The 24,158-nt window shown below is 40.5% G+C and overlaps 1 protein-coding gene across 8 annotated transcripts in view; it reads left to right on the plus strand.

The window, feature by feature from the left end:
• CELF2 (CUGBP Elav-like family member 2) overlaps window positions 1-24,158 on the plus strand; it is a 382,430-nt gene that overhangs the window by 240,158 nt on the left and 118,114 nt on the right. For 6 of the 8 annotated variants that reach the window (XM_075521314.1, XM_075521643.1, XM_075521155.1 and 3 more), the window contains one exon: window positions 9,036-9,232. In XM_075521314.1, the coding sequence (XP_075377429.1) occupies window positions 9,036-9,232 (197 nt within the window). Of the gene's footprint in view, window positions 1-3,181; window positions 3,304-8,696; window positions 8,867-9,035; window positions 9,233-24,158 lie in introns of those variants that run through there. The other 2 variants (XM_075521724.1, XM_075521560.1) reach the window with 2 other exon arrangements.

Genomic DNA, 24,158 nt, shown 5'->3' on the forward strand with positions numbered 1-24,158 from the left:
ATTCCCTTTTTAAGGAAGCTCTTTAGGTAAAGCAGCCATGTCAGGCACGAGCCATTGGCCTCCCTCTCTTTGGACATATGCTTTTGGGCCCTATGGAAATAGCTCCCTGTGCTTTGTGGAGCTCAGCTGGGAGCGGGTCCGAGCATGTGTGTACACACGTGGGTGCCAGTCTTGAAATACATTGGGCTGTAAATTACTTTTTGCAATAATCAGTTGACTTTAGCACACAGAAATGGCTGTGTTTCAAAACAAATGTTTGGAGGACACTTTTCCCATGCTCTCCATGCCCCCAACTCCAACTCCAGGACACAGTTCAACATAAACTAGATAAGTCCTTGCAAACCTCATAAGAAGTTGCAGATAACTGCCAGCCTGGACATAAAACTTGCTGAAATAGTCACGTCATTAATTATCGAGTAAAAAAAAATCTTTTTGAAGCCTTCATTACTGCCTTTGAAGTATTTTTGGAGCCAGAGGAAGAAAGGAATTGAGTAACAACTTTGTAAATTTGGAGCAGTAAGTGTTTGGAATGTGGAGAGAGAGAGACTGAGGTTGTTGACAAGAAAACAGATGGTCCTACGTGTCCTGAATTTTAAAAGCCTGGTACTATTCTAATTCGGTTGTTGACATGTCACAAATATATAAGCATTTGGGTGTAATCAAATACTTTTTTTTTTTTTTTTTTTAAGTAATACCAATAAACGTTTCCTGCCATACAGAAAGAAATATGCTTCATTGCAAATATGTGTAATCAGTAAAGCAAGGTATTAATAATCCATACCATTAATACTGAGCAGTCAGCTACTTCAGACTCAACTTCATGTGAAAAATTATATCAATTGGTACTCCAAAATTATAATATAATCGTTGCAAGCGCATGAGTGCTCTCTCATGTTACTGTCCAGCTTACAGTAATGCAGAGAGAACCCCTTTGCAATTGGAGTCCCTTTTAGACATAGCACTGCAAAAGGGCAGCCTCTGCCCCAAAGAGATTACAAAGGAAGAAGTTGGAGAGGAGCACAACAAGAGTGGAACAGTAAGTTGCAGTCGTTGCTCGCGAGCATCATAGTTGTGGGGATCTGTCAGGGTTCTCTTCCTGCCATAATGGAGATTAGTTTAGAGACAGAAAAATTATAAATTAGAAGCCTTTGTTAATGCTAAGCTCTCCAGGTCAAACCAGATGTGCAGATGCCCATCTGGGAGTTGGCCAACAGAAAACAGATATTTAAAATTCATGACTTAAGTAGTTATCGGACATGTCTTAACTCTTGTGGTACTTTTCTCCTGCTGCGTAGGGTTAGAAATGCATCTACCTTACACCTGCTGAAGACAGACCCAATCTTGTCTTAGGGTTTATGTACAGAATAAATTCTTTCCAGAAAGCAAAAATTACTTATTGGGTGGTTGCCTAAGCTGAGCTTTATGTTGCAGAACATTATTGCTTGGCGGACCTCATCTAGCCTTGAACTAATTAGTTCCCAGAGCCTACAAGACAGCCTGGAAGAACAAGGCTGGGGATTAATACAGAGCCTCTTAGTTTAGATCTCCAAGCACCTATTTTAGTCATTCTTATCATGTATCCCTAGAAATTTGTGATCCTCATCCATACTTGAACAAGAGGGGAAACAAACTCAAGACAGTAAGGGTTGGGGTGGGTTTGGCTTTCTTCAGCTGTTACAGGGAGGGTTCTTTCTCTGGCTGTTGAGTTTCTACTAGTTTCAGTTTAGTAAAATCTATAGGCCAGTGTAGGGAAATCCTTAAAGATATTGAAAATAGACCATTATAAGTTTTTTCAGCATAAACAAAAAGATGCTACCCAGTTCAGACCTGTACAGGTGGTGTGTTTAATTGTTTGCTTCCACTATAGGATGAACTAGCAATGATATTTAATTGCTTTCCAAAATAGAGGACTTTAAAAAAAAAAAACAACACCCTCTTCATCTCCCTGTTTGCCTTCACTTCTGCACTCATTCATTCTCTTGTTTACATATATTTTAACTTGTATGAGTTACTGTCTGTATACTCATGTCTGTACGCAGCACATACACATCATTAAGCACTACTGTGTGTTCTAAAAAATAATTTGCTTGATAAAAAATAGGTCCCTACACCAGCAGTAAGAGTTGAGACAGTCTGAGACACATTAGACATCTTTTTTTTTTTTAAAGATGTATTTGAATGTGTGGTGTAGCAGATGTACAAAGCTTTTGCAAAGCTACTGTTGTTTGACTCTGCAGTTCTAGGAAGCATTACCAAAAGCAGGACATTAAAATAACATCATTTGGTAGTTTTCGACATGTATACAAGGGGTATCCAGGGTTTAGGTTGAAACTCCAGCCTTAAATCAGACAGGTTTGGAATGGCGGTGGTGCACCACAGAGGCTGAGCACCTGGAGAGCCACCAGCCTCTGAAGGTGAATGTTTAGCAATGAGCACGGGGGAGGTTGCAGCCAGGAAGGGACAGACCCTCTCTCATTTGCTTTGGTGAGCAGAACTCTGAGGGCTAATTTTCGGAAATCAGGAAGCCTTGGCACAAAGGAGTGTATGTGCTCCTATGTGCATCACAAGCTGAAAAGGTAATTGCATTTTAAGGTAGCTCTTATTATGATTTCCTTTTGTATCCTTGATTTCTTCCTGTGATACTAATGAGGAATCTGCATCTATACCTCTAAAAAATAATGTGTTTTATCTCAGGTGTGCTCAGCTCTCTTCTGGTGTTTCTCTAGTATGTATTTTGTTCAGTACTTTTCCCAATTCATATTGCCCTTAGTATCATGCAGTCTGACCTACCTGCTTGAAAGACAACTTCCCTCTGCTGCTCCTTCCCCCAGCCCAAATTTATTCCCCATCAAAACATTTTTCACGGTAGGAAAAGTTTTTTCCCCCACATTTTCAAATCTTTTTTCCTCAGTAGAGGATGCTACCTCCTTACCTTACTTAAAATTTGCATTGAAGGCATTAAAGTGATCACATGTACTAAATTTGGAATTAATCAGAAAACAAGTATCCCCTATAGTAACAATGGTTTGCCACGGTTTGTATGATCTAATATACGGAGAGATTTAGCAAAGCTGAGCTACAGCTAATCGCTGATTTCACCAGAAAAATAACTGTGAATTTTAAATTATCAGGACAGTAAAAAGGACCCCATTGTCTTAAGAAACATTATGCTTTTACAGGTAATTTCTGCCGACGTGGAGGCAACACAAGAGAAAAATCTTTGCATTTACCATTCAGTGCTTACATGAGCACTTGAGTATTATTAGCTACTGAGAAGAATAAAATCTGAGCATTGGATGTCAGGTATTAAAAGCCATCAGGATCGTTCATGTAGTTAATGTACGTGTGTGAGTGCAAGTGCGGTTGCTCTCTGCTGGATGGATGAAGAATTGCTCAGCTCTTTGTTAAAGGCTTTATGGGTCTGTAAGATGGAGTAAGGGAGAATGTTTTGCGAGCTCAGAGTTTCAGTATCCCTCCTGCAGTTGCAGTTGGCCTTCAAGTGTAGCAGAATGGCAGCTTTGCAAGTCTTATAGCTGCTCAGTTGTCAGCCCCGCCGATGGGTGCAGAGAAGCCTGGAGAAAATTATTTTGCAGAAATTACTGCATGCATAGGACCAAATGTCCTGCCGTATGCTGCTTTGTTCATTGGGCGTGATGTCAGGTTCATTTAGCAACTGCTGTTATGGATATGTGTTACTTAATAATAATTATTAGTATTATTAGCGTTTAATAGTTCTGCCAAAAAATGTACAAGACATTACAGCAGGAGCAGTTAATGATTTTTTGAAACATCATCTTTCCTTTGAGCTGCTTGTGAGCAACTGTGCTGTGAAAATGCTGATGGGCCAGAAAGCTTCTGGAGATGACTTTTTTTTTTCCCCCAAAACACGGAGACCTGGTCATTTACAGCTTAAAAATATGGAACGGCTTCTTTTTTTGTTTGTCAAAGGTTCTGGCCCTTATTTTGCTGGCCAAAATCCAATTTAGGTAATTACATTCTGTGTCTATAAATTGCAACCCCCTGTAGTTTTCAATTGGGTATGGTATTGTTCTACCCTTCCTGGCTGAAATTGTTGTGCGATAATGCTCCATGTCATTAAACAGCTGCCGTCTGTCACCTTACGATGAAGTCATTCCTCTCTAAACAATGAGTTTATAAAGCCCTTTTGGGTCCTTCCAGATAAAATTTGCTCGTAAACCAGCAATTATGATCTTTTGAGTACGGTAAGGTGATGCTTGTTTGTCTCTCTTGACAGCAGTTGAGTCCTTCAAATGGGTGTTGTCCCTTTTGTCAGCTTGTGTGATATCCTGGCAGTGACTCCACAGCTCGGACGTAAATATTTATTACTGTAAAGCCCTGATGCCTGTAGATGCCTCTGTGCTGAGGTGGATTTAGTAGTCGTTACACTTGGAACCCGTTCGTTACCATGTTCTTGTTATGTTGGCTCTTAGAGGGAGTTCAGTGTTCTCCTACAGGTGTCTTAGAACATGCAAAAGGCAAATCCCAAGCAAAATGGTAAAACCACTAAAATAGGGTGAGGGTTGAGACATGAATTAACCAAAATGCAACAGTGAGAAGGGTTTTGGGCAGCGTTAAAAACAGATTTGAGAAACGGGTCTCATGTAAACCCGTTTGGTCCCCATTAACAGCTGTTTTTCAGCACCTGGCTTGACACCTAGTTCATTAATGGAAATGAACGTGGATTAATGCCAAAGCTCTTAACAGTGATGAATTTAAGCGAGTCCCTTTTGATCCAGACTTTGTTTTGAAGTCTGCCTCTCTCTCCTTAGCGGTCAGTTCGCTTTTAGCAGTCTTGCTGTAATTACAGATATGAATGGGAGAGACAGAGAAGGCATCTACTAGGTTTTTCCGGTGCTCCTGCTTAAGCAGCAGTGATATTAAAACAATCTCTAGCTCCTCAAAGAGTGGCCCTGTCAACTTGCTGAAATGATGGAATGGTAGTTAGGTTATTAGAAGGAAAATTGGCACAAATTGAGAGAGAAGATGCTCTGGCAGCAACCCCAAGCAGCCAGCGACTCAGTGGCTTAATCTCTGCCCTTGGGCTGCTCTCTACGATATAGATGACACCTTGTCAGTGAAGATGATGTGCTGGGTCACCCCTGAGTCCAATGGGCTAAATTGGCCATGGAGGGAAGGATTGCTGCAGTGTAGAGACAGCAAGCCACATAATCTAATTCTTTTTTTCTTTTTTTTTTTTAATGTATGTCATCATTTGGGTACTGACAGTAATTGTCAAGGGATCCCGTTCTCATTAGTGTCCCCTAGACACAGCTATCTCTGTACGCTCGTGCTTTCAAGAAATAGTCCTAAGCTTTCGCAAGGATTGCTTTGCCTCCTCTTGGAAAGTTTCACGCATGGTTTCTCTTTTGCCTTGTTATTTGCTGGGTACAGCAGGAGGGGAAGATGGGGGAAGGAAGGAACCACTTCCTCTGAGAGCCGCTGTGTTGGCAAAGAGAAGTAACAAAAAACCCTGCAGCTGTTGGCGACTAAGAGGTCTTAGTGCAAAGCAGTAATGTCCACTGGGTGAAGATGAAGGTTGGGAGCGGATAAGGGAATTCATCTTTAGCAGACATTATTTGCAAGGGATCAAGAATATTTGGCTGGATTTTGTATTGACCCAACAAGCTCTGTGACAACTGAACCATCAGGCAGGTGTGCTGTAGAGTTGTGTTCCTCAGTGGAACCTACAAGTACACTGCAAGGATCAGATCCATAAAATCTATAAAATTGGGGGTTTTTTCCATTGTTATCTTTCTGTTGTTTTATTCATATGTTCAGTTTGTCTGCGTTAGCTCCAGTCCTATGGCTACTGCCGAAGCTGGGTGAGGATGCTACTACAAGTGCCATTGCTGCAACAGTGCTCATGTGCTCCTCAAAACCCCGACAGGGAGAGTGGGATCCCTCCTCCGAGGTGCTCGAGAGCCTTAGTTTGCACTGAAGTCAAAGGAAATGCAATTTAGAAAGGAGCCCAGCTGGGCTTGCAGAAACGAGTGCCCTCTCTGCGGACTGAACTTGCCTATCAACCCCTCAGCATGTTGGCAGCTCAGTGAAACCCCTACCTCGTCATAGAAAAGGATTATAAAGAAAAGTCTAAGTTATGCTTGCTTTTTTCCTAAATCTGCAGGAGTTAGTGGATTGGCAGAGCTGTCAGTGGATGGTGGAATTTAGTCCGGAGAAGTTTTAATTACTTGCCCAAGTTAATTCAGGCAGCAAGTGACAAAACCTGTCCCCCAGAGCTTTGCATCACAGCGTACGGTGGCCTATGCCTGGAGTCAGAGCCGTTAACCATCTTTATCCAATAAAGCATTTAAGGAACGTGGTCAACGTAATTCAACTTCAGTTCCACCGCAGTAAAGAAAGGGCTTAAGCATTTTGTGGAATTACAAGAGATCTTGGCCTGTGCCTACACCTTTAGCTCAAAGCAGGAACTTGATGCTAATGGGGTCATTAACCTGAGAAAACAGTTAGAATTGTTCGGTTTTGTGGTTTCCTAAAAATTGGCTTGTTAGCAATGGAAATTGTGGTGCTCTTGGTGGTAAAGGTGGTTTGGGTAAAGGAAAAAGCAAAGGAATAACCTTGTTATTCTTTATTAAATATGACCTTTGCTGTAATTTTGGGCTAAAGTAGCAATTGTGCATGGGGGGGGGACAAAAATGTCCCTTCTTAAAGAAGGGAACCAACAGAGAGAATAGATGAAAGGCATAATTTAAAAATGAACTCAATTCATTTTTTAATGTAAACAACATAGAGAATAAATGAAGCAAAAAGTGAAGCTGATTTCTGAAAGAAAATAGTTGACTGAGTCCAGGGCAAAGCTGGGGGCTGCACAGCTAAGCTTCTACCTTTTCCTGTCTCTGCAAGTCCAAAATAGTGTGTGAGCATTTTCCTTAATTATTTTAAGCTATGGGTCAGGGATTTTTTCCACCCCCCTCCCAGGGAGGTTGTTCAACAGACTGGGTTTTACATAAAGGAAGAGGACTGAGAGAGAAATAACGGAGTGATTTTCTAGAGGTATAAATGTAACGTAGGTGCCTACTCCTCCATGAAAGTCTTGAAAGTTGTTCTGCAAGTGAATCAGTCGGGGTTTTTCTGGTTCTTGGAGATTTTGGGGGGGTGGTTCTTTGGTTGGTTGGGTTGGGTTGGGTTGACTTAAGTGTCACGTATGTATGGAAGATACAGTTTCTAAGGCCTGGAGAAATCACGATTTCTCCAGGTGTACTTGTGACCTGTAGAGCATCTTCAAAATGAAGAGCATGTGTAAGACAAGAGAGGGTATTTGTGCATGAAACGTGATGTAAAAGGTTGGACCAAATCTTTCAGTCTCTTAGTCAGGCAAGACTGCTGCTGTAATCAATAGGAATTTTGCCTAATAAATGAGTGTGATATATCCCGTTGTATGCTGATCTGTGTTGAAGACACTTCACAAGTGATGATCAAACTTCTTCTTGTTGGTTTAAAATGCCCCTTTAATATAACTTTCTCCTTCCTGCAGTAAGCAGGGAAAGTACAAAAGTTAATATGGGCATATTAATGTGTTCAGGTGAATTATGCTTTCAAGGAGATGAAACACATGAAACTAAATAATTTGTCTTTGCACAGGTTATAGCTGTGAGACAGGGGAATTACACAGGGTGGTGTTTTTCTTGCCATTCTTAGATTCCTCCCCCCCCCCCCCCCCCCCATGTAAAATATGATTTTGGTCTGGTTGTGGAGATTTCGACCTCTTCCAAGTCCTCCTGTGGGCTTTCTCTCCTGAACAATCATCAAACAGAGAAATTGTAATTAAAGCCAAGTTTTCTGAAAGCGGCAGGTGGCTCTGAAATGCCTGAATTCTGTGATGATCAACTTTTGACATTGCCAAACACAGGCCATTTTCCCCTTTCCCCGGTGGGAAGATGGGGGGAACGCTCTAAAAGTCGCGTCTCATTAGTGTTCTTTCTTGAAACTGAAGCATCCAAAAATTATCATCACTTATGGAATCTCTAGCCAAGTAATTAGTTGAAATTACTGTCCTTAATTATCAATAATGACATGAGGGGTTTTTTTGTATTTTACTTTTGTTCAGTATTTAAAATTATTCATTTTCCTTATAAGAGTACAACTCTTCCTAAACCATAATATGTCATTTGTCTCACAGAGCAGGTTATTTTTTGTTACTAAGTTCTTTTCCCCTGCAAAAGCGTGTGGTTGTTTTGAACTTAGATGTACATCTGGAGATCAGATAGGGTAACAATTTACAGGATGTGAAAAATTTCAAAAATTTGATGTCCTTTTGCAGGGAGAAAAACTTTTTGAAGCAGCATTTTAATTTTCGCCACAAAGTAGGCAATTTTGCCACTGCTTTCTCTTTTTGAATTGTGCTTTTTTTTATGCCAGGGTGCAATAAACTATGTGCTTTAAACTGGAGCTCTCCAGACTGCTTTTCCTTTTTAAAGAGCGTAGGCAACTAATCGGCAGCAACCAGCCACATAGCTGGAGTGTTTTCCATTCTAGGCAATATCGTACTAATTTGATGCACACATGGATGCTTCACACAATCTGCAAATTCATCGCTGGCATCTTGCATTAGTCATCTGACAGATTGCCAAGTGTTTCATATTCCTTTCATGTGACTTTATTACAAAACACACACACACACACACGCACTGCCTTATTTCTGCCAGTAGCCAGTTTAGTGAGAATTCACTGCAGTTTGGTTTACAACAGCCATGGAGAGAAATCTGCACTTATTTGCAACTATCCTCTGCTTTAAAATGCAAAAGTCCCAGTTTGCGTTGTGCCGCTCTCTTCTTATATAATGACATTAAGCAGCAGCCTGCAGAGAAAACCAGACTCAATGAAAAATGTAATCGCATTGTTTTTTGTTCATAATACTTATGCTATTAATTAAATACTGATTTTTTTTTTTTTCCTGCTTTGTGCCAATTGACATCATCTTCTGCATCTAGTGCACATGAAAACTGCGTAGTTTCCTCACTTGCCTTCTCTTTTTAATCTCCTTTTCCACTTTCTAGTAACGGCACAGCTAACAAGATGAATGGAGCTTTGGATCATTCAGACCAACCAGACCCAGATGCCATTAAGATGTTTGTTGGACAGATTCCCCGTTCATGGTCGGAAAAAGAGTTAAAAGAACTTTTTGAGCCTTATGGAGCTGTCTACCAGATTAATGTTCTCCGAGACAGAAGTCAGAACCCTCCCCAAAGTAAAGGTACAGTAGTTGTGCTCTCTTTCCTTTCAATTTGTTTTTTTTTCTGATGATCTTGCTTGCCTTCAGGATTTTGAAAGAGATTTGCATCTGGGCTGTCTGTTTTGAAGCATACTGTGTTGAGCTATGCAGCAGTCCTAAGAGGAGAGGACTCCTGAATACTTATCGATTACTGTCTTCCTCCTGTTCTTAAATTGCAGTTTAAATGTCTGTTATCTGGAAGCACACATTCCAACTGTGCAAAAAATAACAAAAGATTGCCGTCCTTGTTTAAATTATTATTGCCAAGAGACATGGAAACCTGAGCGGTCACTTTCCCAGGATTAGCTGATGAAAAATATAATTTTCTACTTCCTTTCGTTTCCTCTCTTTGCACACCAGGTGGGAATAATTTTCAGGATACAAAAGGGGAGAAATGATAGCAGTGGGCTATTGCTACGTCATTGCCCCAGAGGAAATAAAAATTAAAAAATACAGTCACCCTGCCCTTTTTCCAAAATCTGATTCCTTTTCTGCAGTCATGTTAAAAGATTAATTTTTGGCACTGGTATTTTTCTGGAAGAAAGAGTTGTTTTTCCTTCCTGCATTTTTTCCATACATATGTAAAGTATTTGTCCTTAACTATATTGCTTTCTTTAACTGTATATCTACGCACATTTAGGCATGTGAGAATTCTGTGTATTATAGCTATGTAAGTATAACATATGCTTACATGTAGACTGAAAGTGAGTATTTTGTTTCACAGAATGCATTTTTCTCCCTAAATAGCTGTATACTTTCATTTACACTTCTTCAGGTTTGGAATATGAAAGTGTTGCTAGCATTACAAATAGTTAGTGCAGCTCAGAGGCATAACTAGATACGCATGTGTGCCTGGCTGTAAGGTTACTAGATAGTTATTCATTCTTACTGCGCTCCTGCCACTGCTTCTAAAAACCTTTAAAGCACACATGCTACGGAGAGTATCATAAAATGATTTTGTGGGCTAGCAGCTAACTAACAGTGCAAAACAGCACTCGCTTGAGATTTCCAGTTCAGTGAGAGGCGATTGGTATCACGTGAGGCACACAGCACAACTTCGAGTGCTCCTGTGCTTTTCTGCAAAGCACTGCCAAGGCTCAGCATTTCCTCCTTGCCCTGGTACGGGGCAGAGGATCCTCCCAGTGGCCTCTTCTTTGCAGCCCCAATTTGAGCAGTCTTGTGCTTTGAGTGATATTAGTTCATTTTGGGTTGCTTGCATGCATCACTTCTGGTTAAAAGACTTGGTGCAATGGTGTCACACCGATGTCAGGGAGGGGGGTCATCTCGCCATACCTTGCTGCTAATCAAGTCCCCGTACTAGATTGCTCTTTCCCGTCAGAAGCAGAAGGTATTTTTGTTGGAGTGTTTCAGTGTAGTTCTGCTTCCAGCTCCCTCCATTCCCCAGGATTGATGTATAGCATGTAGACCCCTGCTATGTTAGCACAGAGCCCTCAACCAAGTGTCTTTTTCTTGTAATGCTGGATAGAAGGCAGCATTAAGAGGTCAAGCAACTGGATTTTCTGCAGTCCAGGCTTCTATGGATGAGTAAACTCCTACTTAGTTTAAACCACTAAAATGCTGAACTTTGAGACTCGTCCATTTAGAAAGAGCTGATTCCCAGGCCACAGAAATGCCTTCCCACTAAGCAGTAAATGAAGTGAGAATGATATTGTGGTTAGACAGAAGAAAGCCATTGATTCCCATTTCTGTAGTGTTTTCTATTATACTGTACCTGTCTGTCAGGCAGCTGGAAGGCATAGGAATTAAGCACAGGTCATGCAAATCATTGTAGACTAATTACGAAGGCTTGTAGTCCCCATATTCAATATCCTTTTTGAAAGGTGGCTGGGGTTTTTGGTTTTTGGGATTTTTTTGCTTGGACTCTTTTCAGCCACGCAGAGGTGATGCTTTTATGTCACTTCAGGCGTTATATGTTTTAATGAGTAAATGAAATTAATCCTCAAGAAAGACAGAATAACCTTCAGACTTATATTTCCCTGACACAGCAGCAAGCTCCTCTGGTGGTCAGCATTTCCCTTGGAAGCTTTGGAGGGGTGTATCTCCATGCTGGCTCTATCCTTCCTCCTGGTTGAGTCTGCCAGCAAGGTTGCTAGATATAGAAACCTCTTGAGTTTCCTGTGGATATCTCTTGACTAGGAATGATCTTTATTTTCTTAATCCAGTAGCACAAAGGATTCTGCATGAGAGATTGTTAAGAATGTTAGAAACAAACAAACAAACAAATCGCCCTGAAAAATGTCTGATAATCTTGTTGTCATCGTGATGCATGAGAAATACTTCACCTATACTATCTAATTGGCATTTAATAATGAAGCTGAATTTTGACTTTTTGTTCGGAGGTGTGGTCAAGTTCCATGCTCTCCTTCTGTGTAAACACCCTCATGAAACAAGCAGTTTTATTTTCTTTGAGCTGGGTGGATTGGGGTAATGCCGAGCATTTCCCTGCCCGCTGCCTCTCACCATCACCTGCAGTTTTGCAGAACAGTGCACCAAGAGGACCTTGTGGTCAGGTGATACTGGAAAAAGTCCATTTTTCATTTCATTGCATGGTCATGGCTGTGTGTCTTTCAGGACATTCACAGGCTGGTATCACCCAGAAATTTTCTCCGAATATCCTGCAAGCCATGAATTGCAACGACAAATAGGCAAGTTAGTGTTACTACACCATGCGGGGGGTGGCGGTTTGGTTTTGTCCTTTGAAGAAAGGCATTTTGATTTTCGAAAGATTTCTCTCTTACCAGACAGGGGCTGTGTATTTCTGTTAGCTTGGCCAAAGGGGCTTCTCCAATTTGGACAGAATTTTTCTCTGATGGGCTGTTTATGAAACTGCAATCGGAGTCTCTCTCGATTCTGTCAAAAATAACCATAGGCTGCTTCTCTCTCTCCTGCTGTTATTAAGACTGTCTTTCATACCCTCCAACGACAGACGGCCTAGTTCATGTCTCTCCTCCTTTTTTGTATTGCTTGCCAGCTCTGCAAAGCTGAAGCTGGAAGAAGAGGAGGAAGACAGGTAGAAAGCCAAGTTTCACTCACTTTGGAAAACTAGAGGAAAGCCATCTTACTTCCACAGATATATTGCTGCTAGCGCAAATGTTGAAGCTTGGCTTTATTAATTGAGAATGGCAGGAATGGCTGCATTTCAGTGTCAGTAGGAAACTCTTCGTGCTTTCCAGAGTTTGCAGTTCTCCGGTTCTTTTTGGATGTGTGAAAGAGCTCAGCAAAGTAATTTGACTTTGTGTTTATCCCCGGTTGTTTTGTAAGGTTTTTTCCTCTTTCTGCAACAAGAGAAATCCGGGGGATTAGGTAAAATAAATACCAAAAAAAAAAAGGGGGGGGGGCAGGAAATCCTGTAACACTGAAATAAATGGCACTTTCAGCTTCTGGAGGCTAAGGGGATTGAAAGTCTAGGCAGATCAGCCCTCTCTTTCCAATCCAGCTTGCTCCCTTTTCTATAATTTTTTCTGGGTGGATAGGTGACTTTTTTTCAGAGTAGTTGTTAAAGAGAGCTTCTATAATACCTCAAATACAGCAAGCTCTGTGCGAAGGCAGTATACACTGCCACCGAGATCTCTCTTCCCCACTGTTCTCCTAAGCCGGAAAGATTTCCTTGGCTGCTTTTGTTTCGAAGTCCAAGTGCTGAAGCAAGCAGATGGCACAGGGCTACTTTTTCCCTTTGAAATGCAGCAGAAGAGTCTTGGGCCAGATCCACAATGTCCTTTTGGTACCTTGCCCCTGTTTCCATACCTGTTCATTCTTGCAGGGATCAAGGTCCCCTAAACCAGCTTTGTGAGCCTGAGCCTGCTTGCGCTACTGTAGGAATCGCATTGCCGAAGCAGGGGAGAGGCACCTGTGTAACAACTAACTCCGCGTTTCCTTGTAGCCTTTTACAGACCCTTTATCAGATTAGAGGGAGGCTGCTGAGTGAACAAGGATGTACTGTAGTTAAAGGCCAGTGTTTATTATTATCCTATTTAACATGGTAATTTAAGTCTACCGGGAAGTAAGCGGAGGAATCTGATAATGAGGCATTCATCTGCTGCATACAGGAGAGACCGGATAGGCAAGGCATATAGGAGGCAGAAGTTACGTGGCTTGTTTGGGTACCATTTCAGCTACAGTTTAGCCCTTCAAACATACTCTCGTGCAGGCAGGAGGAACAGTTCCTCCGATCCAGCAGGTCCCTGCTCACAGTGCCCCATTTTCTTTGCGGTGGGAGGAGAAAAGGGAACTCGGGCAGTCCTGCACGGGAGCAGAGCTGTGGTGCTCCACTTGTCACACAAACCCATCCTGACTGTCCTAATCAGCAGCAAAGACGTTAACCAACAGTTCCTTGCCTGCCCTTGCATCACTGCTTGGCCGATTGCACACTCCTGCTCCTTGAAGCAATTTCAATATATTGTGTTTTGCAAAACTATTTTAGATGCTTTTTAAAAGCACCCTTCAGCCAGCACTCCAGGAGTCAGGGTTCCTCTACACTTATTTTGTGTTTTGAATGCTCTCACAGGTCCACACGAACATTGTTTAGCTTTCGAGATCCGATGAGTTGCATCATGAGCACATCTGCTGTCGAAACTGCAGGACTTGGGACCACAGCCATTATGCATGTGTGTTTTAGACTAAATTTTAGTGATCACAGCTGAGAGAACTTCTGTTAGAATTGCGGACTTGGAATCTTTCATGCACTGAAGGAAAAAGTGCCTTGCATATTTTTTTTTTGGCAGGTGCTTTGTGCACTATATGAAATTTCACACGACAAAGACTGGCAAAAGCCCGATGTTGCTGTTAGATACAAGTACAACGGGGAGGGAGAGCAAATGATGAAGTTGAGCTTTCAACTTTCAGTTTCTGACTTTAGGATGTTTACATTTAAACCTTAAAGAATCTTAATTCTATAATTTTATATGGCTTATAAGTAGCATTATAAAATATATTATCGATGTGAGCTGATTTTTATAAAAGGTAATTCTTATTCGACAAATCTGCTGGAGTTTTTCAAGAGGTTTCTCTGAAAGTGGACAGGTGTGAAATTGTGTATATAATCAAGCTGGATTTCCCAGGGGCATTTCACACAGTGTCACACAGGAGACTAATACATACGGTTGCTGGTGAAGCAGAGAAGGGCGCATTTTCAAATGGAGAAAGGAGCTGGTTAGATGATCGAGGGCAGATTAGAATGGGGAAAGGTTATGGGCCTGGGGAAGAGAGGGGATGATGATTGGAGAGCAATAGGGACTGTTATTGGAAATCGATACTTTTTCACTCTCTATGTAAATGGCTTTGACAGAATGAACCACCAACTTGTTATCCAACTTTTTGGATCATACAGAAGGGACTGGATGGGGGCGAAGCCACCTGATAACCTGGAGAAAACAATCCAATATAAAGAGATTCAGCTGGGTAAAATGAACCATGAGCAAGAAGAGTAAATTTGACTTTTGAGTGAACACGTATGTTGAATGAGTATATTTTTCAAAGATTCAAGAGCAGGAGAAGATTTGAAGAGTGCACATATCATAAAAGGACTGACATGATGTTTTGTATCCGTGTGGTCAAAAAGGCACAGAAAATGCGAAGCTGTATAAATGGAAGCATTGAATATAGCTTTCAAGGAAATACTGTACCACTTAAAGAAGGATTTTTTTGATCATGTTTAAACTACAGTTACCAATATTTAGTTCCATTCTACAGAAAAGGGCAGAGGTCCAGAGAAGAGCAGCATGATTTTGTATGAAGTCAGGAAGGGTTAAGCCATGGTAAAAGGTCTAAGAAGGTTAACTTGTAAAGGGCTTCAAGCATTGACTTACAAGAAAGCTAAAAGGGGAAAAGCTGAGGAAGAATACAGGACTGTACCTTGGTTTGGAAAGAAAAAGTTATAAGGGGATACGATTGAAGTTTCTTCAGTAGGTTGAAGTGCATACTGAAGGCAGGAATAGATAAGCTCTTTCAATTAATATTAAACCCAGGGACTGCACAGCATAGACTTAAGATTGAGAAACAGTAGGCCAACAGAAAAAAAAACAACTTCTTAAGTCAAACTTTCTCCCTCCACATGCAGAGTAAAGAACGGTCTTCCAGAAGTAGCAGTGAGAAAAGTTCCTGAAGAAACTTTTCTCTTGCTTGATTCCATTTAGTATTTTGAAATAACGTGTCTGGAGCAGTATGTGACATGACTGCTCCCCACGTCCCAGTACAGTTTCACCCCGTAAGCAGGACTAGGTGCCAGAACTGCGATGGACACAGCTGACAGTGGCTTATCTATGTCCAGCATGAAGAGGGTCTGAGATTTCTGATGACCCCTGATATTTTTGCATTGCTTTGAAGAGGGGGAGCAGATGAGGATAACGTCCCATTGCGTACTTGACTGCAAACCTGTTGCCCACATAAATCAGTCTCACTGTATATTCCCATCATTGACCATAGCAAAGAAGTCAGTCCCTTTAATACTGAAAATTATCACAGCAAACCCAACCCAGTCAGCCAGTGCAGAAGTAGTGGAAGATCTTTGGGAAGATAGTGTAACAGGAGTGGGGGTTTTTGTGATTGTAAAACAGGAAGAGTAGAGGATGTTGGGGGGATTGGGTAGAGACTGTTTTTTGGTTGTGTTTAAAGAGGGAGATAGCATGTAAAACCTTCCTTAGCCTTGATTCTGAAGTTCCTATATACAGCATGTGACTGACTGGAGCTGTAGCAGAATTAAGCTTTTTTTTTTTTAGGCATCTTTTCACTGCATGTTTTTACAGTATTTATCACAGTGGGGGCTTGTTCCAGAACCGAGGACTCTAGGTGTTGCTGTAAAAAATTAATAAAAATAACACATCTCTAAAGGATTAAAGTAGATCACTTTGGGGCTCATCGGTTGCAGTTTTGTAGCAGCATAACTATGATTTACAATTTTCAAAATTAAGCTAAGACTGTATAAGCACGTTACTAATTACATCTGTGCTGAAAAAGTGCATAAACTTTAACTATATGAATTGGTTTAGTTAAATTGATAGAAAACCCATACGCAGACCAGCTATTAGAAGAGTAGGACTTCATATTCCAGTTGTGGTTTTCTTAATTGATCTCTAACATTCATGTCTGATAAACGCTTGGGGAAAAGGCAAGTTAGGTAAAAGGATGTTTGAGCTTCAGTTCAGGCATGAAATAAAATCAAGCACTTTCCAGGTATGTTCAACAACTCCAGGAATACAGGTGAAAATATGGGTTCAGTTTTCCTGACAGTTCAGGAAAAACAAGAAAATGAAAAAGGAAGGGATATGTCTGCCTGTCTGTTTTTTTCTAATTATTTTATAAACAATTGAAGGCTAATGATTGAGAATTAGGAGGCTTAAACAATAGTGGCTTTTTGTCAAGACAATGCTGAAGAAGAATATTTTGCATGATAGTTTAAAAAGGCAGGCAATTCTTTGCGATAATGTTGACTTCTTCAGCACACCATCCAGCATTTACCTATAGAATATTTTAGAACAACTTTACAAAAAATCCCAAATGTTCTTAAAATATAAATGAGTAATCTGTTTTTTATAATGCCATCATTACATCAGAAAAAACATATAGGCACATGGTTAAAACAGCGTGAACTTTCAGTAAAATTGAAAAAAACAGCTAATCAAATTTCATTGTTGAATCTGAATAATATGCCAAACCTCAGTCTCTCAATTATATAATCTCAAAGGCAAAAATTGTACTGCATGGAAAAAATCTAAGTCAAGTCATGCACGCACTTGCACACAGGAATTAATCAATGGATATAATACTCAGACATAAAATCACATGCATGTTTAAGTATTTTCAAGATTGGTGCCTACACTTAAAATATATACCTCTGTAGTAGTGCCAGATACTGTCAGTTTGAGATTTATGGTATCCAATTTCTTCAGTTGCATATTAAAGCTCACATCAATGAGTTTCGATCTTTTTATGACATTGTTGTGGCACTGAAATTCTTTCCTCTTCCAATTTTCTATTAAATGAATAAACATACAATATTTATCTGCTTGCCACATAAAAAAATGATGTATGTTTTTGTTAAAGAACAATCACTTCGGGAAAAAAAATACCCACAACCCTTCTCTTACTACACAGTGTTTCTCATTCTATTCAGTTCTAATGTTTGAATCATTTGCTCATAACATAGGAGGAGGTTTTGCAAAGGATTTGAGAACCAGTCTGAAATCTTCACACACTTTGGCATGGAGCTCAAAGGAAGAAAACATTTGACAACTGAGCAATGTCAAAAATGAAGTGTAATTGGCGAGTAGCCTTATGAGCATGTATTTCAGCTGCACTGCAGCTTCCAAGTCTCTCATTTCCACCACAAGAACGGCGTTTTATACTTTCATCTTCTGTTCCTGCCACCCCACTAAAATCATACGCAAGTGTGCGTGCACAAATAAAAGCCTAAAATTAAAACTCACAATGTGAGAAGTTTTGCCTATGAAATATAAACGAGACTCCAAGGCAGTAAGAATATCTCTGTCATTGCTGAGATGATGTGAGACACACATAAATATTACAATGCTGGGTCACAGTAAAAAGCTAAAGACCATGTAAAACGTTTTAGCATAAATATGTCCTCAATTTTGCTAGTTCTTGACATGAATTTTAAACCCCAGGAAAGCCTTGAAAGGATGTCTATTATTCTTCATCATTTTGAATACATTACAAAATGGATATATGTGTAGCATTTGCGGTGTAAATTAATTATTAGTTCATTACTTCCATCTTCCCCGCACCAGACCTTGTCACCCTGTATTTTCTGCTGGAGCAGGGCAGCAAGAGGACGGTACTGGGCATGCTTTGGGTCTGGTAGGACCCACTGCCTACTCAGTGTCAGACTGCTGTGATACAGATGCCAGGAAAGGATGAGCCCTGCCAGTTGTAGTATTACTTTGTTTTACACATCAGTTCCATAGTGCACTGTAACCATCAGCATATTTCAAAAGAATAGCAAATAACTCCCTAAGGATAAAGTCTGGTAGGGGCTTCTAAGCCTGGTTTGAGCTTAACTCAAGCCAGGGAGCTATGGGTGGAAGGCTGCATATGCCATATAAATCTCCTGGTCCATCTATCTCAGGGAAGGCGGCATTTTCAGGAATCTGTGTCTTTCTAATTGCTTATAAAAACACTCGGAGACAAGCTGGTGAATAAATTAAGTTTGAATGTTTCCAGTGGATCTTTTCAGGTTTTCACTGAACCTAATTACTGTCTAATCTATGCCCATGAGTATGGAGTTTTAAGTGGGACGTTAGACTTTCACTCTGCAGATTAAACTCTGTGGTGCATAAATTCATTATTATTTGTGGAGGAAAAAAATTCAGTGTCTACTACCTCATGGTTTTAATTTAAAATAACTACTACATCTGAGTCACGCATTCTGTTAGAAGAATAAGATGAGCTGTAAAGAGGTGGAATATTTTTTCTAATAAACCATGTCTCTTATTTGCCTAACTGAATTGGGAAAATTTATGTTTCAAACAATAATTAAACTGCCCTAGTAGCTCAAGATGTCATGCTTTCAATTGCAATTTTAGGGAGCTGTACCGCAATAGGGAGTAGATTAATATAAAGTACTGCATGAAACTTTTTAGCTGCAAGGATGAGCGTGGCACAGTAAGGAGCAGCACTGCTGCTTCAGCTGTAGATCTCCAAGTGTTTTGCAAAGGGAGACAAATACCATCACTCAATTTTTACCAGCTGGAAGAAGTGAGATAGAGAGGCCTGCGGGGACTTTTCCCAAAATTTTTTAGTCACTTTGAGCAGGCAGAGAATAACGCTCTGCCTGTGCCGTTGTCGTGTCGCCTAAATCAAATCTGCTCCTTTCATTCTCAGTGCTTGAATCCCTGGGCTGACTGACACAAAAGTTTTGTTATGTGAACACTGCCCAGGTGAGATCTGCATTAGTTTATTCACTTATTAATCGGATCTGATGAGGACTGCAGTCAGAAAACAAGTGTGGAGCAGACCCATAGGCACCGGCTCCCACTCTTCCTATGCCCCCCCTAATTAAAACAATGAGTATTAAACAACAGGCTTCCTTTATTATTTGCAGATCATGGGATATAAAAACCATTGTACATTTAAAATGGACTATATTAACCTGAGTAATTCCGCTGGGGCTTCAGTTTCTATAGTGAAAAGTGTTGTGTTGTCTCTGGCTCAATTAGATTTTTCTCAGTGTCAATTTTAATTCACTTCACCAGAGCATGGGGGAACTCTCTGTGGAAGGGAAAATGTTACTTCTGAATGAGAGCCTCCTGTAGCCCACATTTTATTTAAGAGTTTTAAAATGCTTCATGGTCCCACGTTCTCCCTTGAACGTCTGCTATTGTGTGCCGTAAGAGCTGAACGAAATCGCTTGATGTTTCTTAATGCGACAGGCATCTGGGTTTGAGCGGGAGGATGGAAATGGGGAGAGAGAGATTCTTGGTTCCCTCATTTTATTTCATAACACTGGGAAAAAAAAAATAAAGCCTTGGCAAGCCTTGATGGCCTAATAGACATAATTATGTCAAATGTTTCTTACCCTTACAAACGTCCACCTGGCCATTCGTACAGACAAGTAAAAACTAAGAAAGAGAGTTTCCTTTTGCAATGCTGAGTCCAGGGCAGAGGTTGAGTAGCCTGTGAAGTCTTTTTTTCCCCTTTAGACTTGGTATTTCTCACCTCCCTTGGCCTTTGGCACTTAGGTGTGGATTGCTCGGTTACACTCTGCTTGGTGCATGCTGCTGGAGTAGCCCGAAATGTAGTTTATTCCCTATTTTTAAAGGGAAAAATGGAGTAGGTCTTTAATTTGAGGGTGCTTCTCATTGTTGTGAGAAAGAAAAGACAAGAAAAAGAGCCTATGATACAGTTGTAGGGGAAGGTTTACCATAGACAAGGGCCTGAAATGTCCACTGTGTATAGGCAGGGCTTTCCAAAATGCTTGTTTCCATCATGCTCAGCAGGTTTCTCTTCCTACCTCTATACTTGTCCTTCCAATATTTCATTAAACTCTTAAGACAGTAGATTTATGGATATTTGTGCACACTGAAGTTTTACTTTGGGGTTGGGGTTTTTTTGTTGTCTGTTTGGTTTTGGGTTTTTTTGACTGACACCTCCCCCAATTTCCAGTTTTGCAAACTATTTAGGCTGCTTTCCAGTATATCACTGGGCTACCTATGGGAAAGCACCTGGGAGTGTCACCAAAACCAGTCAATTGGCTCAGTAGATGTGAGCCTCTTTTCTGGTTCAGACAGAAGACGGTACCGCAGCGTGATGCTGGAGTGCCCCATAGCTATTGATAAGCCAGCTTGTGTATGAAAGGTAAATATGAAATTGTCTCAGAAGAGAGACAATTTTATGTTTTTCAGAAGAATTGAGCTAAATGCTCTACCAAAATCCTGGTTTCTGAGTGTGTCATCTCCCAGCCTTTCCATTTCCAACAGTGTTAGCTTTCCTTTCCGGTCCTGAGCATGCAATGCTTTTCTGTGCTTTGTTGCTTGCTAGTTCTAGCTTGGGTATACACTGAGTTAAAAGGTGCTGTGTGAAAGTGGGGAATTATTATTATTATTATCATCATTATTTAGATGCTGCAGTCTAAGTAGTTTAAAAAAATCTCACAACTAAAGGTCAGCGTAGCTTGTAGGTTTACACATGCACAGTACAAGTAACCTTCAGAAATTTCCTCATGACAAGATAAGTGCAGCAATTATATTTAAATGAGTGCCGGAGAAAATTTCACTGTAAACTACATTAGCTGGAGAGTGTATGCTGTAAGAGAATTTAATTGAATTAATGTTACTTACTATCAAATGCTCCATCTAGTGTATTGCCAGGTCTCCTTATTACTAAGAATAATATTTGGCTCTTAAAGACCCCTGTTCAACTAAGCACACAGTCCTGATGACTTCAGCAAGTGGTTGAAGTTAAAGCATGTTCTTCACTGCTTTGCTGAATAGGAATAGGCTTGAAGCTAGGAACAGGTATCAGTGTGCGTACATTAACGCGTAATCACCGAGCCCTTTAAGAAGGCTGTTTATAGAGATTCCTCTTTCAGACAGTTTTCCAAGTGTCTAATGAAGGTGTGATTTTGGCATAAGTGTCCTTCCTAGTTTGAGTGTAGCTGTCGTGGATAGTGGCTGCACCAGCGATGAAGACGAGCAGCCCGAGCGCAAGTCTGGGTGTATAACAGGAGGGGTGTCGGGGTGATCCACACTGGGGCTTCGGAGCCCTCCGCTAATAAGAGCAGTAACCGATCATGACGGCAGAGGGATTTCACTGAATAATCCTGGTGGTATTTTTAATGCTCCTATTAATGCAGGATTCTCGCTCTCGCATTATATGGAGATGCCACAATGAGATCCAGGAAGGTATTTTGTGTGACTTCCTACATAAAAGCAGAAATGCAAATAAGCTATGTTAACATATTCACATTATACAAATAGAAGACTCAGACATGTGGAAACACGGCGACATAGCCAGAGACATGCTTCAAGCCAGATATCCACAGTTTTCCTACTCTGCTCTTCTGTTTTAACTATTAAGGAGAAAATGTGATATATTGGATGTTTTTGCAGAATATTTTTGAATGTCAAAAATACCATTGAAGTATGTGTCTCCTTTATGTTTGATATTATTTTATTTTCCTTTCATGTGCATTCTTTAAAAAGCCAGTACATGAAATCTAGCAAAAAATTCCTTTATTCTCCATTTGTTCAGCAACAAAAACAAATAAAAAAAGGATTTGAATTGCTCTTTTATGGAAATCGGGAAACAGTGGAATAGTTTCTAAAGCAAGTTTCTTTATTGTTGGCCGAATCAAATGGCAAAAGTTTTTATTCACCTACGCATCTTACATTTTAATGATCCACATGTCACTCCTGAACTTCACCCACCCATGTTTATGCATGCAGTTGACATTCTGGTACAATCAGTAAGGCACATGCCATTCAAAGGAGTTACAATCTCCTCTTTGTTTTTGTGGTTTTGGTTTTTTTTGGGAAAAAGAAAGAGTAATTGCCCATATCAACTGATGTTCATTACACGGAATTGTTTAGCTCTCTTAAAAAATCATTGGTCTGCTTTTCCCCCGTGAAAATATTCAAGGTCTCAGTTCACAAAAGAGAAATCAGCATGTAAAGCAGCAGACTAGCAATCTGTGCTGCAAGGAGTGAGAGTGCGACGTTCTCTGCAGCAAATGTCAGAAGTGCTTGCTATCTTAAAAAAAAAAAAAAAAGAGACAAATATTTGGCAAGGATGAGAAACATTATTACTGTTGCAATCAGATGTGATTTTGGGGAACAATCTGTTTAAAAGTAGGGAATTTTTTTCATGCATTTGTATGTAGCGTTTATGATTGAACATCCATTAGGTAGCATCTGGCATGAACTATTCCTCTTTCTCGCTAAGTTTCATGGCTTTGTTTTGTATTTAAGGAGGATATTACAAAAGGTAATTTGGTGTCTCACTCCTATTGGCGTAGTCAAGGTTTTAACTTTTGAATGATTCCATTGAAATAGGAGGAAGGAGGGGGGAAAAAACCCTTTGGGGTTTTTTTTCTAGGGAATATACAGTATTCAGATTTGATGGAGAGTGCCCGTGATACATTGTGTGCACGCAGCAAGTCAGAAGTGCAGCCGCCTTCGCTGTGGATCGGGGTCTGTGCGCCACCGATAACAAAGGGACCCGCAATCTGGGGCTCCAGTCTCGTCCACACGCTCTTGTTATCATTTGCTGTTTGTATTGCAGATGCACGTAACAGATTGTACAATATGCTCTACAAACAGATTGCTAAAATGATCTTTGTCCTGAAACACTGATGGCATGGAAGAACGAGAAGGATGGAAAGTGTCCCTGCAGTGAAAGCTGCACAGCCCAGACGCCAGAGTTTTGGACCCATGTCCTCAACAAAAAGGGCTTTGTGCATCTTTATTGAAGCAAAGATCTGTTCTTGTTGATCTTACTGTAAAGGGCTGAAATTTTAAATAAGATTTAAAAGAAAATAGCACAAAGATCACTCGAGAGTGAGTAGGAGAAGGGAATGTGCCTACTTCTCCCTTTTTTTTCCTCTTCTTTTTTTCTTCTCATCTAACAGCATTTCTCCTACACTTGCCAAATCAAGCGTGTCAAAGGAGCAGACTTTCAAACTTTGGGTAGTTGTTCACAGTATTGGAACAACGCCCTGAAAAAAAAGGCCGGGGCATGCAGGGCTGAGGCTTTGATGACCTGACTCTGGGATGCACCGCTCATGGAAACTCTGACGCTCTGGAAATGACAATGAGAGCGAGCCTGCAAACTTGGCTTTCGCTCTCACTGGGCTACTCAAACAGGAAAAATTCCAATACTTAATATCTTTTTCATCATCCAGGGCATGTAAAGAGATCATCCACTTATGCCCTGTGTGGTTAAGAAAACCAAGAATTGCTCATCTTATTTATTGAAGTAGCTAATGTGCATTTCAGAGTGCCTAGATGTTAGTTGGTGGGGGAAGGCGTGAACATTAAGATTAATTTCAATGAAAATATTTTTGTGGGAATAGATTGCTCAGTGAATATAGATCATCTGTAGCTGGTAGAATAATGATATAAGCCTGTTTATATGTTTTATTAAATCAGTAAACTATTTACATGAAAATGGAGGTGTCTGGATTGTGCAAACAGCTCTTTCAGAGGAGCTTTGCTTAGGGACAAGAAATGATTTTGCCATTTCAAAACACTTCTGTTTCTCTTTCACGTGGAAGTGCTCTCTCACTAAAATTATTAAAGAAAACATTTTTCAACTCCGAAGTATTGCTGATATTTCGGCAGTGGCTGTGGCCAGTAGTCCAAGTAATGGGAACTGCTGAGCGCTCAGAATTTAAACAACTTGTGTTGAATTTGTGGTAAAAGAAATGTTATGCCTGGAC

Source organism: Mycteria americana, chromosome 1, assembly GCF_035582795.1.
Source record: "Mycteria americana isolate JAX WOST 10 ecotype Jacksonville Zoo and Gardens chromosome 1, USCA_MyAme_1.0, whole genome shotgun sequence".
Lineage (NCBI taxonomy): Eukaryota > Metazoa > Chordata > Aves > Ciconiiformes > Ciconiidae > Mycteria > Mycteria americana.